Here is a 25,614-nt window from a genome sequence, read left to right as displayed (position 1 = left end):
GTGCATTGTAAACGGTTCAATTTTCTCTGACCCTAGCCAACTGAGAAGGGCCAGGAGCCCATCACCAGTGATGCAATCCGCACTGCAAGCTTCCCCAGGACAGGGAACCTCAGTCAAAACTAGAAGATAATGGAACTTCTACCAAATCTTTCATTACACGAGCAGGTGAAATTTAAGGCTCTTCATTTTCCTTCTGTTTTAACATGGATAAGGCAAAATATTGCTGTATATAATTGATCTTCCTGGCAACAGAATTATTTACAGTGGAAGCATCCACTTCAAACACATGGCTGAGGTTAAGAACTACTCCTCATTCTTATGTGGTTGCAAAAGAAATGGCCAGATTTTATGTATGTGTGGTAGAAATCCGCATGAAAATAAAGGTGCACCAAAAAAAAAAAATAGTCACCTACATTTTCAATAGACAGCTAAATAATGGCCAACTGGGAACTGTGTGCCTGCAAGTGCTACACAACAGCTGCATGTACTTAATGGGCAATGCTGAATGATGCCCAATATGCAAAACAGAAGAAAGCTTTCTATTTTAATACAGTGACAATTTCACTGAAACACTACACTGGGCTTCCCACCCTGCCCGAACAAGCACAGAAATAAGGGGAAAAAATTCCATGCAGCTTCCTCAAAAGCCCCAAATAGCACCAGCACATTCCTGAGGACACGCCAACGATTTTGGGACTCAGGGTGCATTTGTGGCACTATTTAAAGACATCTCCAAGTACCCTCTGTGGTCCTTGCTCCTTTACTCTTTAATGGAACATAATTAGGACTGCACATTTACCCACCTCCATTGAAAATTCTTTTTACCTGAAAATGTGAAAGTTCTTAAAAACAAACGAGAATCACCATTCACTGCCCTAGTGATTCTTCACATCTTTTGTCCAAAAGGAGTCGTCTGCTTCATTAGTAGTCCCGTTAGGACTGGCCTCTCTGTCTGTCTGGAGCCCTGGCTTGAGAATCTTTTTGATGAGAGATTAATTTATCCAGAGGTTCTTAAAAAATTCAGTGATGTCTCAGACTAGTTCTTTATACTCCCCCCTCTTTCCTTCCTCCCCCCAAAGCCTTGGAGCTGCTTACTGGGAAAGGCTAGGCTTATACTACCAGATGTAAGAATATCTAATCTCCTCTGGTGACACTGAACAGGAATCTGGGGACTTGCTTGCTTTCAGTCTAATTATGAATGTCCCTTTTCAATTTGATCACCAAAGTTCCTGTTTCCAAGCAGAAGTTCAGAGTTCTCGAATTATACAATGACAAACTGGGCACACAGACAACTTAGGAAATTAAGCAGGGCACTATCTCAGCAGACTTATCTAGCACTTAACGAGTATTAAGACCATTTCCAGCTTCCCAGGACTAATACTTCCAAGTTTAAGAAATAAATCTACTTCAGTTGCTTGAAATACTATAAGCATAAAAGATACTTTTCAAAAGAAATGCTATTTATTTTGGCAGCTGTTACCAGGCACAGCACCTCTGAGACCAGCCATACACGTTCTAAATATATTCTCTGATTTTTCTGAGATGCTGATTAAGTTATGGGAGATTTTTCTTTATTACTGCATTCTCTTTTCTCTCTTTGCACTGTCTAGAAAAGGAACAGAAACACTATTAGCATGAATCAACCAGTAGCTTTGGGTATGTTGTTCCCACAAGCTCAAGGAGAGTTTCAGGGAAACTTATGGGAGGGGAAATTAGGAGTCTTTCACTACATCTTGCAGCAAAAATTTTGCAGTTTCATTGTCTTAATGATGATGACATCCTGGCCTCTCCCACCAGGTGTCACTGCAAAGTCATATAAGAGGATCTATTGGTGATGAAGCAAGATGCAGGCAGAATGAAGATTAATAAGACATACGAGTCACGGCTGAAGGAGTCTCTTTTCACTGCTCCTCTTGCTCCCCAGCCAAAAATAAAGCAGAGCAACACTACAATGCATTAAGCTCAACAGAACAGAGAACATTTGAAATGTTGGATACGTATAACTCGTATTGCATAAGAGTTTTAAATGAATGCCATGTGAGCCTCTCAGACATGCTCCTCTGTCTTGAGGATGAGAAGAGGTCCAGAGGAGACGTCCCAGCCACCAGGCCAGGACCAAGTCTGAATGGGAATGCTTGCTCTGAGATGATCTTTAGAGACTGGCAGGACAAATCTTTCTGATCACTCTGAGGGGATATGGGGCAATGAGTAACTCGTGCATTTTTTCCTTTTCCAACTGAAGTCTCTCAGTCTCAAACAAAATGTGCCCAGAAGATCATGTCACATAACGGCTCGTAAGGGACTACTTTTACATCTGAGGGCACAAACAGCAAGACAAAAGGAAATCAGTTTCACAATCTGTGGATAGGATTAGCCCATCTGTAGGTAAAAATCCATCCTTCCCTTCCCATCAGTGTAGGGATGGAGCCCGCCTGGTGTCCTGCTCCTCTGTGATTTCCAAGCAGCAGAGCATAACTGTAGAGCCGTGTCTGTGAATGCAGGCTTGCTAAAAGGAGGTCACCCCAGGACTTTAGAGCAGTGCAGCCCAGAAAAGGTCCCTGTACTGCTCAGCGGAGCCACTTTATGTGCATGCCAGAGCCTGAAACAGGCTCTGGCAGGATTCAGCAATTCCCAGGATACAACATCAGGGAAATGGAGTCCCTCCCCTACACAAATGAACTGGACGAGCTTCCAAACTGCAGCACAGGCACACTGCATCCTCTCTGTGTCACTGAGCAGCATCACACAGGCAACCTGCAGCACAGCCCCTCTGCCACCCTGTCACACAGCATCCAACAGCCTCCCCCTGTGTCTGGTAGCCAATGGAGACCCTTTAATTACACCACAGCAGAATTCATTTCTGTCAAATTCATTTATGTAACAGAGCATTTAAATGAAATGGGCTTTAGCTGCACTGTACTTGTTAAAATGCATAATTCTTTTAATAAAATAGTACATATATAAAGTATATATAAATACCTTTTATTTTATCACTTTGAAAATACTTTGTACTTGCCACCACTAGCTTAAAAGTTATCTTTAAGCCTCGTTGTTCCTGAAATATGTGCTCAAACCAACATTGGTCATATAGCAAACAGTGAAATATAAAGAACTCTTTGCTGGTGCTATTTGTTTAAATGTTTAGCTGGTTTCAGCCACATAACTTTAAAAGCTCTCTTATAGGGTGTAACTACATTTTAGTATAAGCATCTATCAGGCACAGCTCTGAAAACGTTAAGTGAGAGTATATGAAAACATTGTGAATGCTTATTTTAGTAATAAAAGCCATGTTTAATCTATGCTTTCATGTTTAAGTAATCTATGCATCAATCTATAGCCTTCCAGCTAAATGCAGTAAGTAGATTAAGCTCTGATTGATTTGAAATGTTTTTCACTATATTATCAAAAGTCTACAGATCAGCATAAATACCATGAAGAATTTTTTTTCCCCTTTGGCAGATTTACAAAAGCAGAGCTTAACTTGAATTGAAATGAACTCCTGCATTTTTACAGGGCAAGAAGAAAAAAAAAAAAGCCTGTCAAATCTCCTCTAGTTCTGCTCTGCTTCTGGACTTAGGAAAAAATGTATGATTAATAGTACAGTGCATCTATTCTGTCCTGACATGAGCAATCACGTTATGAAGAGAAGTGTTTCCCCTGGGCCCACTATTCATATGGGCTGTCAGGAGGTACCCCGAAAGGCGGCACTGGGGCTGTGAGCCATGTGGTACAGCAGGAGGGTTGCATGGGAAAAGGCAGGGGTGGGCTGGTGGTGATGTGCTCTTAAAGATTATGGCTAAAAATGTTTAAAACTGGCTGCCTCAGATAGAAAACATAAATATTTTTATTCACTTTTTATTTTTTTGGCAATGCATTTAGGAAAAGCGAGAAGCAGGTCATGCACCGTCACAGCAAGCTCCAGGCGCTCTGGGGAGGCTCGGCTGCTGCTGCTGCAGGTGATGGTGAACTTCAGCAGCTAAAAGAGCACCCGAGGGGAAAGCTAGGCGCTGAACTTGCTGTGATCTTGTTTCAGCGTTTCTCGCAGCTCCTTCACTGACTATCTGCTGGAGGTGGCTGCACAGATGGAATGAGGTTTCTGCATATGCTTAGCACCCATCCCAAGAGTGCACTGAGATGGTAGCGGTGCAGGCAAATGTGGGGCAGAGCATCCCACCTAGCTTTGTGAAGGAGACCCAAGGGAAACACCTCCAAACATCAGCGGGGATGGGGGAAGATGAAAGATAGGCCCAGGATGGTAAATTTTGATCCTTGCTCAGATCTTAAACAATCCCAGTCAGGTGAGTTTGAACTTACATTTTTGTTTGGTTTATCCCTCCAGAAGAGGAAGGATCCAAGAAATGGAGACAAATTTTGCAAAATATTTGAGACAATGTTGCAAAATATTTGAGACAATTTGGCAAAATAAGGGTGCTGGTCAGCAGAGCACCCCAGTTTCAGCCTTGCTGACCGTGACACCTGAATTCCCAGACTCCAGTAGGGATGTCATCCATCTCTCATTGGCCCTTGCCACCTACCACCATGTAATACCTAATTTCTTCTGGGATCCTTCTCTATCCATCCATGCATACATTCAGACTGCACACACATGGATGCTGTGGACTGAACCGATCCTGCATCCCCACAGCTTGTTCACACATCTGCCACAAATCCTCAGTCCTGACTCCAGTCCCAGCTTTACCCCTGTGAAGACTGCACAAGTGATGCCATGCAAGAGAGGGAGCTCAGCCTGCATGGTCCAGCTCTGGATTAGAGTTCAGGTTCTGCACCCATCACGCGTCTCACATTTCCTGTGGGTCTCTCTCTACATTGCTTGTGAAGTAAGACAAGTTTTCATTTCAACATAAAATGTATATACTCAAACTCAGTGCCATTTCCAAAGGGATGTTATGTCATGACATCCACAAAACTCTCAGGGAATGACAGGTTCAGTGGTCTTATTCCATACATGCTGCTCAAAGAGGTTACTGAACCTGGCCTGTTATATGCAGACAGTATTTGGTTCATTTATTATCCTAGCACATTAACATACAGTTAACAAGTAAGTTCATTATAAAGGACAAACCTGAAAGTCAATGTCAGCCAAGAAATTGCCTGAACAATCCAGTAATTGAATAAAACACGTGTCAGCAAAACACAAGTGTCATCACAGGCTGGCCAGCGTGCTTGGAGTTCACTGGTGTGACAAACTTCTCCTGTCAATATGCTGCTGCATGCAAGACTCCATAAGACCTTATGTACCAAATGATGTTTATCAGCAAAAGATGGGTACCAATATGCTCACTTGATGTACAGTCAAATAGGCCAGCCCAAAACTTCAGCAACAAATTCAGAAATAGAAAAAAAATAAATAAAATTAGCATTTTGCAACTTCTTAGCCACTCCCCTGCTTACAAAGTGCTTTGAAAGGAGTACATTAACTTGCAAATATTCTGTGGTACAACATCAACATACGTTTAAATACCAAAAGTAATCTAAATGGGTATCAGGGATTTCCACCAATGTGTTTGATTAGTTTGAATGCTGATAGTTTCTCTTGGGCATGATAAATGAAAGAGTTGATTTTAATTCCCTCATTTCGAGCCCAACATCCCTGACTTAGCTATGATATACGATAATTTGAGGAGGACTTCATATTTTAAAAACCAATTGATGGTGAATGCTGTTTGGCAACCTATTCTGTTCCATTAGAGCTCAAGGAAACTAGAAGCAACCAGCAGGGCTCAGTTAATAGGCTTGTCTGTTGAGGTAAGACAGATTTCTCTGAGTGGCAGTTTTGGGACCTGAGGGAGGATGTTCTGGGACTTGTAACTTTAGGGAGAAACCATGTCACACTGACAGGTCCCCAAAACAGGATTCTTGGGGAAACTGCTGGCAGCATCAGCCAGCAAGAGAGAGGGAAGCGTGCTGTGTGTATGTGTCTGTTATATATTTTAATTTTAATTCTGCTTGAGCATTATTGTAAAAGGCTATTATGTTCCCCGAAAGAACAGAGGTGGTTGCAATCTTTTCTTAGGCTAGTAAGCAGGCAAGATTATTTTGCAGCAGCTGCTCACAGACATCTAAAGAGCCATTTGCCAGCCGAAAGGACCAAAAGAAAGTAGTGCTCCAGCAATGACCCTCTGCCCCATCCAGCCTATTTTTAAGGGAAGAAAGGCAATTACTGTGAGGACCTGTCTGTTTTAAGAAATTTTTTAGCTGTCAAGATCTGGGCAGCTTCCAGAGCCCACCTAGGGCTGTGGCAAACAACCAATCAAGTAAAATTGTTTCCTAGGTTCTTTCCTTAAAATAAAACCACTCTTCCTCCCTGCTTCTGTCCTTTCCTGTGATTTGACAACTGGCACGTCTCTGAGTGATTGCAGGTGCCATTAAATAATGAAGCAGCTCTGTTCATTAATGCTTTGTGATTTATTACCTTTGGACTAAAGGAAAGAAAAACAGCCTGAAAAACAGAATTCTGACATCATTTCACATTATTTCCAGCCCAGCACTTCAGACAACCGTTAGAATAGCAAATTTTCAGCTTGTGGTCCACCCGTCCCCAGAAATATAGTACTGAACATCCAATTCTAGACAGTTCTGTAGATTTAGAGTGTAACTTAAGCTCATAACTAACTGCTGCCCTAAATGTTGTGTCCTACCTTCATATAGCCAGTCGCTGAGCCCATTGAAAATAACACCTTCCTTTCCTGTGGAGACCACTCGGATGGCTTGTTTCCCCACATGGGCACAGTAATAGATGTTATTCTCAAAGATAAATATCTAATTTGAAGGGAAAAAGAAAAAGAGAACAGCATTAAGCAGTGGCTCTGTTATAAAATGTTGCATTTTCCTTTTACAATAATTGGCAGTATAAAAATCACATAGCACATTTTATAGCGTCTTTTGTCAAAAAAGGTTTTCCACAGCTTGCCTCCAATGCCATCGACTAATAGAAGGATGCTAATTTACAACAAGATGAAGCCTTGGTCCTTCAATATAAGCTTTATTTTTCTTACTCTTGTCTTCATTTCAGAAATCGAACAGTGCAATGAGGGCATGAAACGAGGAACACTATCTCTATGGATTTGCAAGAAGTGGGCAAAGACACAGCAGCAGTTTGCAGAGTTGATTTTGTTGCTACATGGTGACTAAACTGGTTATTGGAAACTGTGTATTCCTTGTTTCCAGTTGCTCCTGTTTCCTTAAAACAGGACCAGCAACCTCTTACACAATTTTGTGTCCAGTTTTAATGGAACTGCAACAAGACAGCATGTGCTGCCAGAGTGGGGCAGCCTATGGGACTGCAGCACATGGGGAACAAAGTATGGGAAGATGGGGGTTTTGGCCAGGGACTGCGGGACACAAAGGGATGCCCTAGACCTCTGTCCCAGCCACAGTCCCCAGCTCTTCTTCCTGGGGATGATGACAGAATCACAGAACTGCAGGGGTTGGAAGAGACCTCCAAGATCACCATTCTTGCTCAGATCAACTGAGCAAGAATGTATCAATATAAAATTTTTATCAATTATAAAATTTCAACCCAAGATTGTCAAGGGGCTAACATCAGTCTCCCAAATGTCTCCCATTTTTTGTGAGCATTATTAGGTTTCCTAGATAATTTTTTTTGGAATCAGGCAGTTCATTTGGATATTTAACAGCTGATGAGTAAACAAAGTGAGCAAAACTTTAGCCAGCCATTAAAAATAAATAAATAAATAAAAATAATATTGGTCTATTGTATCAGTCTTCATCATCTGCTTAGATGCTTTAATGTCATCCATAACAAACAGATCTTCTCCTCTCCTCCACTCAAAGAGAACTGCATCCTAGTCTTGTTTTTAAAATATTTTTAAATTCCATTCATACTGCAAAGATGTACTGAAGAGGGCATCAGGAAACACAGACAGACTATAAGACAAACTGTTAATAGAGTTCAGCAGACATTTACAGATGGGGATTTATAGCCTTGGAGATATTGGAACAAATGTTAGGTGTCTGTACCACAATACAAGAATGCAATTTCTCATGTTACTCTCATGAAAGGATAGAATTGGGAAAAATATTTACTTTCAACTCCTGTTTCACATCCTATTACAGTATATGTTTCACGTAAAGATGAGCTGGAAAGATTCTAGAAGAAAATTTAGGTCCTAACTTAATTTTGCCAGCTGTTATTGAGGATTTGCCTATGGTTAAAAAGGATGACTGGAACCGTAACTTGTTTTTCTTTTTTTTGCCTACTAGGGCTTCTAAACTAAGAAAAGTTGCAACATTTTTTTTTTATTATTATTATTTTTTATTTTTTGAAAGTAAAATATACATTGTAGAAGATACTACATTCTCTTTAGTACCTTAATGTTTAGTACGCAGAGGATCCAGAGAAGGGACACTGAGTAAAGAATTTAATGTGTTAACCAGCCTGCATGGGAGGGTTGTTGAAACTTAAATGCACATAAAATTCAGGAAGGCTGAGCAGAAAAGTCACTTTGAGAAAAATGCTAGGTTGCTTTTCATAGTCAAAAATAAAAATCAGTATAAACAAAGGAGCATCAGTAGCAGCAACACCAATAGTAAGAGCAGGAGTCCAGCTAGGAGGCTGAAGAGGGGCAGGCAGCATAGGATGGCTGCAGGGACAAGGACATTGCTTGGACAGCCCACATCACACCATCCTGCTCTGCAGCTTCTCCTGCCACAGGCAAAAGTCTGCACTCCTCTGTTTTTACGTGTTCAGTGTCCATGGGAGGCATCTTGAATGGTTCCTAACACCTTGGTGGCACGTACTGGTAAAACTGCGAGGGAAACCTGGTCAGACTGGGACTCAATAAACCTGTTCTCAATTCTTACTGCACCTTAAGGATGCTATTGTAAGACAAACCCAAACCTCCAAGTCTACCCACGTGGTGGGTGTTTGGGGGTCTCTCCTGCAACAGGCACACAATCAGGTGGAGTTATTCAAGTGATGTGAACCATTTCTTGCCCAGCAAAGGAAGGTTTTGCAGTATTTTGTACTGCCTTAAATTTTAAATGAGTCTACAGGAAAAATAAATAAGGTGGAATGACAACCTGCTCCTGCCCTTTGCTTTGTAAAGCGCTGCAAATGTTTCCTGTCTTCACTGTTTTGTCTTTCAAAGCTTCATTGCACTAATCAGTCTGCATGCAGTATCTGGTAGCTGCAATGGAAAATAATATAGTGCTTTGACTTCAAACTGTCTCCTGTGTAATTCAGAGCCAAACTGCAGCACCTCATAGAGAATTTAAAATTATCCTCCTAACTACAGAGTCTTGTACCCTAAAAATGTCAAGCATAATCAAGATAAAGGATAACTGAAGCAGCACAAGGAAGATTTTTGTGTAATGTATCTTATAAATTAAGAAAAAGCTTTTGAACTTCAGTTATTCATCAAAAAAGAAATGTCTTTGGATTACTTCACAGCCTGGGTTAGAAAGATATCAGATGATTTTATGAAATACCTTTATAATATTTTCCACTGTTTTGATTTTATTACATTAAAGTAGTACTTTCTATCAGAGAGTCAATCCTTTGAGCTAATTAGAGAGTAAGAAATCTGTATAAAGAAAAATAATTTAAAAAATATATGGACATCATTTTCACATTGTTTTATGCTTCCTTTACATATCAGTCCTGTAATAACATAAAATGAAAACAGAATGGGTCAAAGGAGATAACTGCAGGTTGAGTACCATGCTCATTTTGGTTATGACACATTCAATGCAGAGGAAAAATTAGATATTCAGAAAGAAGTAAGAAGAACAGAAACATCCCTACATAGACTGAAGAAGCTAAAATAGTTAATTCTGTAGAATAAACAAGTAAGTCATGAGCTCCACAAGCAAATGAAGATGGGACAGAAAAGAATGTTGTTTTTGCCCTTTATTATTATTATTAACCAAAACAACACAGAAACCAATGAAAGCTAAAAGAGAGCTTTTTAAAGAATGGATAAAAATATTTTCTCTCCCACTGAAAGCAGAATTAATGTATGGAACTCCTTGCCACTGGATGTAATAGAAGAAAGAATTTCCTTCTCTTCCTGCTGGATGCTATAAAAGCATTATATAAATCACAGAATCACAGAATCACAGAATTTCTAGGTTGGAAGAGACCTCAAGATCATCGAGTCCAACCTCTGACCTAACGCTAACAGTCCTCACTAAACCATATCCCTAAGCTATATATATATATATATATATATATATATATATATATATATATATAAAATGATATAAATATGTCTTAACAAAGATAACTGGAATGTCCTCTGGGACTCAGATTTTTTTTTTTTTTTTAATGTATTCATTGACTCCCAGGGTAATAATTTCAATGTGGATTTTGCTCTTAGCTTTATGGTGCTCAGGATATCACCTGAAATTTTCAGCATAAACTTACAACCCCCTTAGCCTCAGGTATCAACACAGCACTAATTTACTAGGGCTGGGAAGAAACCTCTGCCTGTTTGCAACTTACATTAGAACTGATTACTGCAAGCCATTTGACTTCCTTATGTGACACAACTGATACTGAAGAAAAAAATACTAGGCTGGTTGAACCACCAGCCTAAGCCAGTAAGAGAACTTTAAGCCAAAGATTAAGTATTTATCCAGTAAAATAAATTTATACAGTAAGATAAATGTTTAAAATAACACAAAATAAACTTAATCCATGTAAAACATACAAGAGCTGTAACAACACTGATTTAAGGAGGACTTATTTCAAACTGTTTTTTCTTTTTCTTATGACTGCTTAAAGGTTTCTTAAGTATTGTTCTCTACCAAGCCAATCCAGAGTGGTAGTAAGTAATTATGATGCAGTAATTAGAATACTGCTATTTTTCAACAGTTTAACTTACAATTTTTTTTTTTTTTTTTTTTTTTTTTCTGGAATCTAATGAAAATAATCTCTTTAAGACCACTGCAAAGGTCAGAGTGGCCAACTATTTTGAGCAGAAGGATATTACATATTCTCTTCCAGTTATTTCGCCCTGCTTCCTTACAGCCAAAAAGGTGAGTAAGGTTCATATTTCTTCAAGACCAAGATAAAATAAGCTAATACACATTAATCTGTATTTTTACTGCTTCTACTTATTCTCCAGCTTTCAGGTAGAATTATAAGTTGGTGTTCTCTTTCTCTCATATTTTCTAACATAATATAACTTGTCACGTAATGGGCAACATCACTCAAATTTAGCATCTCCTTAGTAGCTCAGTGCCTATTAGCTTATTGGTACATTGTAGAAGCATGAATGTTTTCCACATGTCAGAAGACCTTTTCCACTGCCAGGCCAGTCCACAAGATTTAACCACAGAGAGTAGTTAACATGAAAAGTTTTTCTATTTCACATAGAAAGTTTTGTCAATAGACCTGGTCTTCATATACAGACAAGCACAAAGATTTCTCTTGAAACTGTTTTAAATTACAAATTGGCCAAGTTTCCTAATAGTCTCAATAAATCAACATGCTACTCTTTCTCCATCCAACATGGTGTTTTTCATTGTCTACTATTTTTAATGTTAAAACCTTCTTTTATTTTCAGATTGTTGTTTTGTATTGTTTTGTTTTTCCCTCTATACAGAAGTTTGCAAATAAACTGTCAAACCAGTTTACTGAGGGAGTATTCTGGCAAAATAAATAAAATAAAAGATTCATTTTAAAATTCTGTCTAAGAAACACTTATATTTATTTTGCAGATCAGTAATTTTTTTTTTTTTGTAAAGGTAATTATCTGTGGACTTCATTGTCCTAGGTGCTGAACAAATGCACAGAAAAGACAGTCCCTACCCAACAGCATATCATCTTAGTGATAAGCACTGTTGTGTCCATTCAACAAGTGAAGAAAAAAAGTAGAGACACTGAAGACAAGAATAAATTGCTCAAACACAGGTACCCAGAGCTGTTTTAAGCCCCTTCATTTACCTAAATCATCTTGCAGATAGACAAGACACATAGGAAACCTGTGCTCTCCTGACGACCATCTAGAGGCCACATATATTTAATACTATTCCTATATATAAGAAGGAAAATCCAGTTTTCAATGTCACATAGGAACACTGGAAAAAAACATGAGTCAAACCTGGACAGTTTGATCTCTATTCCAATGAATTAACCATAAGATCATCCTTACTATTATTATCATTTCACATCAGGTAGACTATTATAAGCTTGTGAATACTTGAGAGAGAAGCAATCTAAAATGCTACTTGTCCTGTTATGAACTCCATGTTCAGCTGATGAAATTACTTGCAGAGTCATGGTCAGCTCCAACAAGATACTTACTTGAACTCATATTTCCTTCTGCAAAGGCAGAACTGCAGCCACTGTAACATTTGTTTTGCTGAAATAGCAAAGAAAAATGGTTCTCGTATGTATCCTACTCTGTACATTTGCCAGTACACACTGGTTGGAATCAATCCTGCCTCACCTTGTACATGAGTTTTTGTCACCTTTTGTAAATATGTGGTTCCAAAGGCACGATCCAGTCTGTCTGAGATGCCAAGTACACTCAGCAGGGGGATGCAGGTGCCAGCGAAGAACTAAAGGAAGATAAAATATGCCTAGCTCCATGGGATTCTCCTTCTCCAGCAGCTTTGATGGCTGTCTGTGTGCTTCTGAGTCCAAATAGAGTCAATCAATGCAGTCCGTATAAGTTATGTAACTACCACTTCCACTGAATATAGACAACCAACAGAAAACATTGGGTACCTTCATCCACTCAAGATCTGGCCCATTAGCTCTGTGATGACAATGGCAGCACATGCATGCTCCCAGCCAGTATTTCCATAGTGCTAGGCTTCCTCATGCACACCCTTCATCATCTCTGAAAGCCCTCTCCTGCTGCAGGGAGGAACAACCCCAAGTGAAGGACTGTAGCATATATTCAGTGGTTATCGCTTTGATGCTGTTAAAATTAGACATGCCAAAGTCTTTGGTCTTTTCTACCTACAGGTCAATCACACCAAATTTCTTAAGCAGCAGGCACTCATTTCTCCAAACAAGCGCAATGAGAATACACATGGGTAAATGAATGTAATCTCTTGAGGTAGATCCAGACTTCTGCACGGTTAATCAGTCCTTGAGTGAAGTAGGCCTGCAACACTCCCTGGGATATAAACGGGGATTCTACTACCCCAAATCATTCTATTTCCATCAATTATTTCTTAAATCAAATGTGCATGTGAACAATCTCACAGACTAATCAAGGACATTTTAAACTTCATAGTGTGAGATAACTTCCTTCCTTCCTCCCTTCCTCCCTTCCTCCCTCAAGTAAAGGCTGGTAAAATTTCATGTTGTGAAGTGAACTGTATATTAGATATAAAGATATTTATATGGTGTTACACATCACATAGGTCTGAAATACTTGGAAAAAAAAAAAAAAAAGAAAAAAAAAAGAAAAAAAGAAAAAAAAAGAAAGGACATCTTTAGCCTCATGATGTGTCCAGGAACAAGAGAAGAATTACCTCTTTGCTTGTACACTTTTTGAGGGATCTAACAGCCAAGGCATGCAAGTGGGGATTGGACATGTCAGATCATAAACACAAATAGTTTTGAACAAGCTCTTCCTGAAAATGTGCATACAAAATGTGCATCTCTTCCTTCCTCACATGCCTCAATGCCTCATTTTATAGTGTTCTCTAATTCCATTAAAGTAATTTGGAGACAGCCCCGCTTGAACTAGTTTTGATTTTCCCGTACCCTATGAAACTTAGAAGCTGAGGACTGTGAAAATGAAAAGCTGCACAGGGAAAGATTCCCTTGCTGTTTTGCCCAAGTTAAAACTTGTCCTTACTACACAGAATTAGCATGCCCATCAATGTCCATGCAGAATCTTGAAGGAGATATGATAATTGTGTTTTCACTTTGGGATATCAAGGAAATTTGACAAGCATTGTACCAAAAAGGTCTTGGCATTTTGCAATGATCATTCTTACATCAACTGCAGCAGAGAAATGTGTGATCAATTCAAAATCAGTTCTAAAGCTTGCTGCTCATTGACTATGCACAATTTAATGAATACTTTGCTGATCTTCTGAATACCAAAAAATGCATTAATGGAAGCTAGTTGAACATCAAAGTTTGCATTCTGTCATGAGTGTTGTCCTTAATGCACATGATATGATTACACCAACTCATCAGTTATTCAAAAGGGTATTAAAATCATAAACTGGCCCTCAACAGTGAAAATACATAATAACAGCTAGTATTTTAATTAGGATTTTATAGTTGCCATTTAAATATAACTTGATAGCAGGTGGGATAAAGAAATAAGTCAAAAATCTTCAAAGTATTTGCATTCTCCCCCACCACACAGTTCATTTTTGCAGCTTAGGAATGAGACAGATAACAAAGAGATAACAATGGAAAGAAATAAATATTTTTTTAAGTTAACTTTTTCTTTACAAAACCAAAATGTCATTATTTTGATTAGTGATGAACCAATGAAAGTATTCCACATGATCAACACATTGCAGAGAATCACATCTTGATAAATTGTTGACAGAGACGGCTACAGTTTCAGTTTTTCATACAAGTATTTAGCTTTGCTTTAAATCAAGGAAAGAAGATGACTTCTTCCAAAGCCAAGGATTTAGAAGGCATAGCAGTTTTTGAAGGTATGCAGCACACAGACAAAGTTTACTTTAGGCAGGGCTAAGGTTTACTTTACTTACCCTTTATCTAGAAATGGGGAAAGGTGGTGTTTATAGACCAAAGCAAAGACTATGCCAGTATTAAAATGATTCTGTGGGAAGGCTTTCAACATAAAGAAGCTGTAACTGCCCCCAGGGGACTACTAAAATCTGAGAATACAGTAGTACAGATTGATGCATATAAGAACCGTGCTGATCCATAAACACTTCAAAAATAGTATTAATGACTCCTCATTGGAGATCGAAGGCTTGTACACATCTGATATTAGTAGTGTAAGAGATTAACTGCATGGAGATCAATGCAATGAAAGGAAATGCAATTGATTCTGCAAAGGAAAACCATCAGAGTTACTGTAAAATACAAATGAAAACTCTGTTGCATGCAGTGACAGCATCTAGCAAATGAAGCACAGAAGAGTTATCACCTGTAAAATGTATGTAAAAGTATGCCTTGTGAAATAAATGTTAAGACCTTAATTTTGCTTTCATTGTCCATGGACAACAAAGAGACTAAGAAGCCAGAGGGAATGGAAAAACATTCCTTCATGTCTTCAAATGAAGTTTTTTTCTATTTCTACTATCAGTGACTAGGCCCTGGCTGCCCCAGAGATGCAGCAATTTGTGCAGCAGGTTCCAGGCTTCACTTTTTGACCTTTTGAGTTACTGGAGGCTTTTGGAAAGCTTGAAGAACATCAGGGTGCCTGTGGCTGCCGGGTAAAGATAGCTCTGATAGTCTGTGGCTTGTAACCACCTCAGGTTTGGTATCCAGCACTGACTGGAGCAACTACCCTCACATATTGAAGACCTTGAGCCAGAAGAAGCTCTCAAGGGTTTGGCTCTCTAGGTCTGGGGTTACAGGGATGGCTGGGGCTTATCATTGGTGCTGGTGTAGATGCCTACAGGAGTTAGGCATGGGTGGAGACCGTGTTCACCAGTGAGCAGTGAGAAAAAGGCAGAAGACTGAAACATCAGAGGTGGACCTGACTGCAGGAACTGCACAGAATGTGAAAGCTGGGGACGGCCTTGGCCACAGACACCATGTAGTTCAGGATCTGGATGACAGCCCTGGACTTCAGGAGAACAGTCTTTGGCCTGTTCAGGGATCTGCCTGGAAGAATTCCATGAGACAAGGATCTGGAGAGAAGAGGGATAAATGAAAGCTGTTGGATTTTCATGTTTTCCCTCCTCCAAGCTTAAGAATGATTAATTCTGATTGTAGGAAACCAAGCAAAGGTTGCAGGAAGTCTGTGTGGATGACCACTGATCTCCTGACCCAACTCAAACATTAAAAGGAAGCATACAAAAAGTAGAAGAAAGTGGACAGATGAGCTGGAAGGAATATAGAGACACTGTCTGGGTATGGATGGAGTTCAGAAAACCAAAGCCTATTTGAAGGTGATTTCTGTAAGTGACATGAAGGACAACAAGAATGCTTAGGGAAAGTCTAGGGAAAATACAAGTCTGCTGTGAATAATAAATAATATATATATATATATATTAAGAATTTTATATAAAGCCTATATATTGCAATTCCTCCTTAGGAACAGTTAAGAATGACAATCTTATATATAAACCTTACTAAAATCACATTTGTGATTTTATCTATGTCTGTAGCATTCAGTAAAGTTTGGTGATTTTTTCCTCAAGAAATATTAAGGTTCCCTTTGGAAAACAGAAGAGTTTGCAAGATCCTCTGGTTCTTAAGGTCTTTAGAAACAATCTAAACTGGTACTCAAGTCCCATATAATAGCCTATAGGAGTAACAGCTGAATTCTATGATCTAGAGACACATTTCCCCCTCCTCCTCTCACTCCCCCCGCTTTTTTTTAAAAAAAAAAAAAAAGGAAAAAAAAGGAAAAAAAGACACAGAAGAGATTTTTGTCTTCATTCTCCCAGCCTAAGTCCTTAACTGCATTAATATTCTGCTCAGATTTCAACATTCTTCTTCATATTTTTGTCATTTCATCATTACAAATACATTCTATTTCTATTTATGTTCTGTGAAGATACTAGTCCATAACATCATGTACAGATTCTAATCACACCTAGAATCCACTGGAGTCCAGCCAAATAAGCAATTATAATGACTTGGAAGATTTAAAAATAGGTATGTTTTAAGAAAAATTTTCTGTCCTATTTTCTGTTCTTCGAGGAAGAAAAGAAGGTTTATTTCACATCGACAAAGAGAACCATGTCTGCTTGGAATTTCTTGCCCTGGATTCTAATGGGGTTATTTTAATTTATAACTGCCTTGTTGTATTAAAGTATGTATCAGTAAATGTACCATTTAGTATGGAGCTCTGATTTTGCTTTTAAGTTATACTTGATGGATTATCTTGTATTCTGTAACCTAATATCACTGATGTCTATGTAGAGCATCACTATAAATTAGATTATTTAATGTGAGATGATACAGTGTTTCATTTTAGCTATTTTATTGTGTTATAGAATGAATATCTAGCTAAGAGGAGCACATAGATTACTTGCCAGCATAAAAAAATGGCAACTGGTTTCCTCCAGGTACACGACTGTCCTTGCAGAGTTAATATTCCTCTTTTATATGTTGTTTAGTAACAGAAACCAGAAACACTTATTCCAGGAGCTGAACAGGATATACCAGTAGACCTAATGGTATTGTTCTTGAAGTTTTCTCATAACTTTGATTCATGTCTGAGGAACACAAGACCACCTCTGCAAACAAAGGTGAGCTGTGCTCCAGTCTCTTAGGTTGTGCTACTAGTCTGCTTGCACTATCCTAAAACATAGTATTTAAACATACTGTTACTAATGACTGATGCTTTATGAAGTAAAAGGAAACTATTTTCATGAAAAAAAAAAAAAAAAAAAAAAAAAGCAGCTTTCTTGTAACTTCCTAAGTACTTATTTTAATGGACTATGTCTACAAACCACAGCTGTAAAAGATGCCAGAAACACTTATGTACAGAACCAAGCATATGCTTCTGGATGTTAGATTTTTTAAATGAAAATGCTCCTAACCAGAAGATACATGCTTAATATCCCCTTAACACAACCGAATTTAAAACAATATCAAGATTTTAGATCTCAAGGAGGGAATTATTTTCAGTGGAAATGGCTGTGTGCTGGTATGTTGCACTGTCAGGAATTTTGCATGTTTGTGCAACTTCAGAAGCACACAATGAGCTGCTGTAACATATAATGGAAGAGAATTCAGTACTTGCCCTGTAGTGCAACAAGATGCTCTGTGACAAAAAGAGAGAAAGTTGTCTGAGCTAGCAAAACCATCTGTACACATATTTCTGGTAGGGATATACTCCGTGTGTGCATATCCATAATTTTGAATGTTTTAATACTTTACATCCACTGGGAGGTAGGGTTATATTGCCATCTTCATGCTGTAACTAAACCAGAAAAAAGTAACATCTACAAAGACCTGGAGAGAATCTATAGCAGTGGTGATCCTCTAGGGGTGATGCCCTAAATGCTATATGAACTTATTGTCTCCTATTCAGATGTAAGAGAAATGAACTTTTCTCTGATTTATTTAAACTTCTATGGCAAATCATTAATTGAATTTTTTCTTTGAAATCCTTCATGTCCACAGAAAGGGCAACAAGTTATTTATAGTAATCACCTGTATCATTTTTCAGTAACATTTATTGAAACCTCTTTACTTACCTTAAAAGTCTTACTCTTTTGTCACTGGTGAAAACACATCACCAAGAATGCTGAAATGGGAAAGGACACAACCATTTTCAGCAGAGCTCACAACATTGAGCATGCCAGATATTCCCTTTTGTGAATGAGGACTGTACACATAAAACCTACTGATGTCAGAGAAAGTGACAAGCATGTGCAAAAATAAAAAGTAGGGCACCTAGGCCACTGTAACCAAAGAGCAGAGCATCAAAGGGAAGCAAAAAAACCAAACAAACACACCTCAAACAACCAAAAAAAAACCCACTACAAACCACTACTTTTTCAGTGTAATATATTTCACTGGGGATTTCCTAAAAACTGTATTCTAACACTGGGAAAGGGGATGAAGGGAAGGTTTATGAAACTCATGCTTTTACCAGAATGCAGAAATCATGCAAAAAGCTGTCCTCTAACTCTAAATAGGGCATATATGCGATTTAGAAAGGAGGGAACCACTTATTCTTTGCAACTAACAAGATAACCAAGCCAGAATAATTACATACAGCAGACCACAGCTAAATACAAATTCAGAGATCATTGTGAAAAGAAAAGGTGAGAGAACAGCAGCTTAAAGATGATGATATAAACATCTATGAAATAATAGTAAAAACAAAGAGACCCACAATATAGACAGCAGTTCAAAGTATTTGCTGGATTAGGAACAACGGATGATTCAGTACCTCCTATGAAAATTGTCCTCCTCACTTGGTATCTGTGCAGCCCTTCTGCCTGGAACTAAACTGGCATGATAGGCACAAATTCAGGAAAGGAAAAAAACTGCTAATTAGAGGAGTCACTCCAGTTTAGTTCCAAGTGTCATCACTTAAACATCATTTTGCATCTAGATAACGTAGTTAGCAAGACATTATGCTACAGTGTTGAAATGATTTGATAACAAATTAAATGGATTGGTTCTGGCCCTGTGCAGCAGGATCTATCATTCAAATGTTTTATATAGGAATTAACTCCAATATTTCTCTAAATTGTATTGCACTTTTTTTTTGACAGCAATACCTATAACAACAAGCTGTTTACCAGCATTAGCATTCATGGTTTGAGAGCACCTGAAAAGTCCTAACATGGTAAGGACTGAGAGACTTGTTCCTCATTTCCCCTGGTATTTGCATTTCACTGAAATTGAGATTTCTTATTGCACCTGCTGTGAAACATAACTTTTATTACTTTAGAACCAATTATACACTTGATTGCTGCATAATCTGCAAGAATAAAAGGTAGCTCCTGCTCCAAAAGAGTTGACACTGAAAATGGTTTATTGGCTCTGAATGCAGAAGAAACACTTTCTGACCAGTCTGTGGGTAAGCAGTAAATATAAGGGCAGTCAAAACAACAGCAAAATACAATTATAAAACTTTTCCTTCATGACTTTGGTAGTTTAAGGAAATAGTGGAAACGGTAAACGACTGACTGGCCAGGAGAACCTTACAAAAATGTTTCTCTTTGCTGAAGAATAAATACTATGAGAGAGATTTTTGAATTATAACTGCTGCCTCTAAAGTTGTGCAGAACTGCATCCCCCAGCGTCTGATGTGTCATCATTATCATTAATATCTGTCAGGACTGTTACAGGTTCTGATTAAAAAAAAAAAAAAGGAAAATAGAAGCATGGCAGAAATTATTCTGCTTCTGACAACTGGAATTTAACAACTCCTGTGAACTGTACTTTAGTGTTGGCAATGCGAATACTCACTGCATGTTATTAAAGTTGTCCTGCAGCTTGTGCCTTCCTTATGACAACAGGACTCAACCACATCCCTAGTGTGTCCTTGAAGCAAATATTTTAAACCTAGATGTGCTCATTTTGGAGTAACCTAGACAAAAACATCTGGAAAACTTTTTTATTTATTTTTTATTTTTATTTTTTTATTCTTTGGGCACTTCAGCTACAGATATATAGAGAGGTCTGAGCCTGTTACTCTCATAAGTTCTATGAAAATTCAGATCAGTGTGATAGTAATGACTAATCTTTGCACAGACAATACTGGGGAAAATATACTATGGAAAACTCGCATACATGCCCATGTACAGAACCCACTTCAAAAATCTAAAGATATAAAACATGAGACTCTTAAAATAAATCAAAAATTTATTAAATTTTTTTTTATTTAGTAAAATCAATTAAGAGATTTTTTTCTCTTGTTTGTTGGTTTGTTTGTTTTGTGGTAGAATTGATAATCCATTGAGAGGAAAGTATGTTTTTGTTGAGTCACAAATGGCAAGACCAGAAAAAGAGAGGAAATCCGAGACAAGCATACACAGAATAGGGCAAAGATAGAGCATAATACTTTTTTTTTTTTTTTTTTTTCAATTCTATCATGCCACTAACATCCTTATGTTGCTGAAAAGAATCGTGCTTTGATACTGTTTGAGGGAAATACAGCCTATTCACTGAAAGCCACCAAGCAAGATGCTGAAGGTCACTGGGCTGATGCCATTGCATACTAAGAAGGACTTTGGGCTGTTGGATGCATCATGGAAAAGATGGATTTTTTTCAGTCCTTTTCACAGTCATGTACACCCACTGAAAGTGAATGTATCACACTGCTATTCCAATTTAATACAGCTTTCCACACTTTCTGCAAAGGCCAAAAATATGGTTTATATCATAGGATGAAAGAAGGAGCCAATTATTAATTGCCGCATTTGAGGAATGTTTTAGCTCTTGTACTTTTGGTGGCTCCTTTTCTATTGACTCAGAAGAAAGGCCTGACTCTTCCACCAGTTTTGTTAGACTTTTAACTTGCTAAATCTTTGGATGAAATCTGAGAAAGGTTAAAGCTTTTTTTTTTTTTTTTTTTTTTTTTCTCTCTTTTTCCTGAGATACCAGAAGTGAGGGTTTTTCTGCATTCTGATCTCCTGACATAGATTTGCTCAGTTCCAGTATCTGCCATTATTTATGTAGATCTGTTGGCATATGTGGCGTTCTACTGGCTACTTAGAAGTCAAGAACCATGCTCTGAGGAGTTCATAATCTAACAGTTGCCATGTAATTTAATAAGTAAGGACAAAGGAAAACAAGATAAACAGAAAATTGCTTCTAGAAAGTTCCACTGTTGATTCTAAACCACAAAGGGTTCCACCGTTTATTCTAAACCACAAGGAAAGCAGATCATTCAAGTTTCTTCTGTATCAGATTTGATTCTTTTTTGAATGATTAGACATGCAAGAGGGAAAGAGGTCAGACAGTGACTAAAAATTCCCCTTGGAAGGAGAAACAATGGAAATAAAAAGTTGCAGGACCAAACCATCTATTCACCAGTCCTACCTCTCCTTTGAATATGGAGATTTCAATGGTAATCCTTTTTGTTTCCTGAAAGCCAGGGTACCTCAAGGTGATGCAATCCCAAACCCACTCACCCTTCACTCCCACTTTTTTCTGGGACTCTAACATGTGCTTGTCCCACCCAGGATAAAGGGAGCCAACACCTAGTTTCCAGCATGTTACTTCATTCCATCCCACTTAATAACATCTCCTTTCTCTTGCAACACAACCCAGCCTACATTTAGCAAATATTCACACCATCAGATTTGAAAAGACTTCGATTTTTCTCTGCATTTGCACTCAATGTTGGCCTCACAGAAGGAGACAATGACTTCACTGGGAATTATATTCTGAGTAACGCAGTTAGTCTTGAAATACAGAAGACTGAGCATGGTGTATTCTCTACCTCATTTATAATGCTTGAAGATTTTTTTATTATATATATATATATTTTTTTTTTTTTTCAGAAAAGCTTCTCTCTCTTTGGCAATTCTCTTCTGATCATTAGCTATGAATAAATACATGACTGAATTACAGGCCAACAGATTTACATACTTAGAAGCCAAAAAAAAAAAATAAATCCAGAACAAATCCACTGTTGCAAGACGATTCCAAAATACATATAGAATTCAATTGTAATAGGAATATTTGAAATTACTTTAAAAAATCTTCCATGCATCCCATAGAAAGAACGTGTACCAAACTTGATGTCTTAGGGAATTAAGATTTTACTTCAACTTTAATAAAATCAGTGGAAAGTGGTATCAATTATTTCAGTATTAAAAGATCAAGCTGGGAGTTAGAAAGCCTTTTCTTCTCCTGAGCTGTATGTATTGCTTTTTTGTATACATAATTTGTCTATTTTGATATGAATATGTTTTCTTTCTGCATAGTTATGTTACTTTGGGAAAGAAGGCAATAGAGGAAGTAGATTGGTTGTCTTATCTTTGGTGTGAAAGAAGTTAATCTTCTCTCTAAGATGGATATTAAATACATCCATTCAGCTTGGTAGAACTAACATAAATGCAAGTCAATAACATGCAGAGTCTCAGGGTGCTGAAGCATGTAAGTCCACAGCAAAAAATATGATAAAGAGATGCCCTTGTGAACAGAAGAAAATTGCTAATGCAACTCAGTATTATCTTTCCATTAACAGATGTACCTTTCGTTATATATTGTGAAGTTCAGTTTGTCAGACTTATAACAGAAAACACTAGCAAACAGCAAAGAAAATATGCTGCTCTCTTTTTGCTTTCTGTGCCATATCCTAGAGGCAGTCTCTAGCTGTGTTTTCAGCTGATTGTACATTATCAGCTAACCAGAAGCTTAAAGACGTGAACTCATTGGTCTTCACGAATATAAGAAAGTTTGGTCAGCATCAGACCTCAATCTCTTGTGATTTGGAACAAACTGCTCAGCAGGGATCTGTTGGGCAGCAGACTAAGGAATTTGCAATGGAACATGTTAGAGGACAGAACCAGGGCACATATGTGGGTGAAATGAGGAAAAATGAGCTTCTCTGAAGTCATTTTGCATAGAGGCAAAGGCTGCTGCATCTCCACTCCTACCAGATTTGAGGTCAATGAATTTCTGAAGCCTGATTTTCCTGATGGAGCAGAGGAGAGACCTTCTTGTAGCCGTTACTTTCCTTCTAACCTGATTTGTAGACTTGCAATGACTATTGCAGTTTCTTAAATAACAAACTTTGAAAACAATTTAGTTAAGAACACAAAACAAGAAAACCCTGAAGAAAGCAGTAGGGACAGGAGAGAGAGATGCTAGATTTCCTTGGCTACTATTAAATCTCTTTTTTTTTTTTTTTTTTTTTTGGTATTAAAATTCCATATCAATAAAAAGAAGTTGACATGTTTAATTTTCTTGTTACAATAGAGATTGTTTGGCATATGTTATATCTTTACATTGGGTTTGCATCAGGAAATGAAGCCAGGGGACACAGCCAGGAAATCTGTGCTGTAAATAATGGGCAAATCCAAGATGGCAGCATCCAGGAGACATAATGGGACCTTTCAAAACCATTGCAGCATGAAAGGCTCCATTGAAACACAATGAATCTCGAACAAGCTGTTTTTGTTTGTTTGTTTGGTTGGTTGTTTCTTAAAGTATGCTTTGAAAACTTTCTATAATACATTTCTACTTTTGTCCATTTTGCAGACAACTACAGGGCAAATTCAAAGCAAGTCTGTTCTAGATTTAAAATATTTCTAGTGCCAAGTTTGCACATCTGGAGACACCCTTGTGAAGCAATAATATACTAACTAAATCATACTGTCTATTATAAATCTGTCCTGTGTCCAATACTGGGAGAAGCAGGTGCATCCTCTCAAAGAGCTTTCATAAAATCTTTTGCCTGCATTTTTAGCCACAATTACTTTGCAGTAAATGTATATATTTAGCAATTTTATAAATAATTTACATGATAAAACAACTCCCAATAGATGTTAGTTGCTAACACACAGGTTTCAAGAATCTAGTTAGCAGAATATTCTCTAAATTCATTTACATGTTTGTTCTTTCTCTTACCAGCTGTTGCCCTTTTGGACCCCAACCAGCATACTGAAGCTTTGCATTGCTGACCTCAGGGGGATACAAATTCTGGGGATCCCTGCAAAAAGAGAAAAATAAAATTTCACCTTCAGGAATGTCCTCATTTAAGCTGGTGCACACCCTGTTTTGGCACCACCGTGATTCTACATGACATTCTTCAGCAAGAATCACCTAATATTTGGTGCCAGATTTTAGCAGACATTTTACTGTATGGTAAGCACTATACTTCTAGCAAGCATTGGTAAGATCAAGCTTTTAACTGCCAAATTCTGTTTCTTATTAATATGAAGTTAAACACATTAGTTCCACCACCAACTTGCCTAAGCCTTACGAATTAGTCAAGGGATGGCAAACAAAGCAATTGTATATATCAACACTGATGATATCCACAAAAGATAAATAATAATTATATATTTCAAACATATTGCCACAAGAAAAATATAAAGTCTTCTTTGTCTCATGGCTTTTCTGCCTAATAACTTTCCTTTGAACATGATGGCAGGAATGCTTAACAGCTGTATAAGAACTGATACACAGTTTGGCTTTGAAGGCAAAAGCTCCTATTAATACCAAATATCTCAATCTTTTAGAAAATAAAATCAAAATGCTTTTCTTGTTCTTTCATCCATTACCTTCATTTCTGTAGCAGAACATCAGTGAGACACAGGAAATGCAATATAGAAAAAGGTTTTTTTTTTTTTTTTTTTTTTTGGTAAATGTCAGAGTAGCTTAATATCATTTTATCACAGCACAGAAAGTAAAACCCCTCCATTGCCTTGATGGTATTTATACTCAGCACAAATAATTACATTTCATATTCTGAAGTCATATTGCTACAACTCTGTATATAGTAATATTCTATGAAAAAGAGCACTAAAAAGGCCTGTATACAGTATGTCTCACTAGAAGATCTCAAACAGCTTTAAAAAGTAAGGGCATTATCATCACTAGCCTATAGAAAGGAATAACAAGGCAATTTGAGGCCAACACCATCCAAAACCAGAGAAATGAGACAATATCTGCCTAGCCCTTAAGCAAAAGGCATCTCTACAATGTTCATTACTTTGTTAAAGGTGATGTTTTCCAGATAATATTTTCCAAACAGAACAAAACTCAATGCAATAACTAGATGTTAACTGAATGCCCTCTGTTGCTTGGTCTTTGAGTTGTGCTATACCATGGCTACTCTCCAGCTCTGCCCATTTGGGACAGATTTCCTGTGGCTGAATCATCCCACTGCACCATGGCTGTCACAACACATCCAAAGGGAGCAGCAAGAGAAGTGTTTAAAAATATATTTTGTGTGGTCTTTCAAATGTGAAAAAGGTGTTTTTCCTGCAAACCTTTGTTCAAAGCTACATGCCATCAGGGCAGACCTTAAACGAGGTGTGCTAAGGCAGGATTCCAATGCCTACAGTTCCCCTTCT

General features: G+C 37.9%; 1 protein-coding gene across 2 annotated transcripts in view; it reads right to left on the bottom strand.

The window, feature by feature from the left end:
- The window catches only part of DPP6 (dipeptidyl peptidase like 6), a gene marked incomplete at its 5' end in the record, with an annotated part of 551,718 nt that overhangs the window by 77,720 nt on the left and 448,384 nt on the right, over window positions 1-25,614 (bottom strand). For both annotated transcript variants that reach the window (XM_082752737.1, XM_082752736.1), the window contains 2 exons: window positions 6,660-6,780; window positions 24,164-24,245. In XM_082752737.1, coding sequence (XP_082608863.1) covers window positions 6,660-6,780; window positions 24,164-24,245 — 203 coding nt within the window. The remainder of the gene's footprint in view (window positions 1-6,659; window positions 6,781-24,163; window positions 24,246-25,614) is intronic.

Source organism: Aythya marila (genome assembly GCF_965140915.1).
Source record: "Aythya marila genome assembly, chromosome: 2".
NCBI classification, from domain to species: Eukaryota; Metazoa; Chordata; class Aves; order Anseriformes; family Anatidae; genus Aythya; species Aythya marila.
This window is presented reverse-complemented; position numbering and strand designations above follow the sequence as displayed.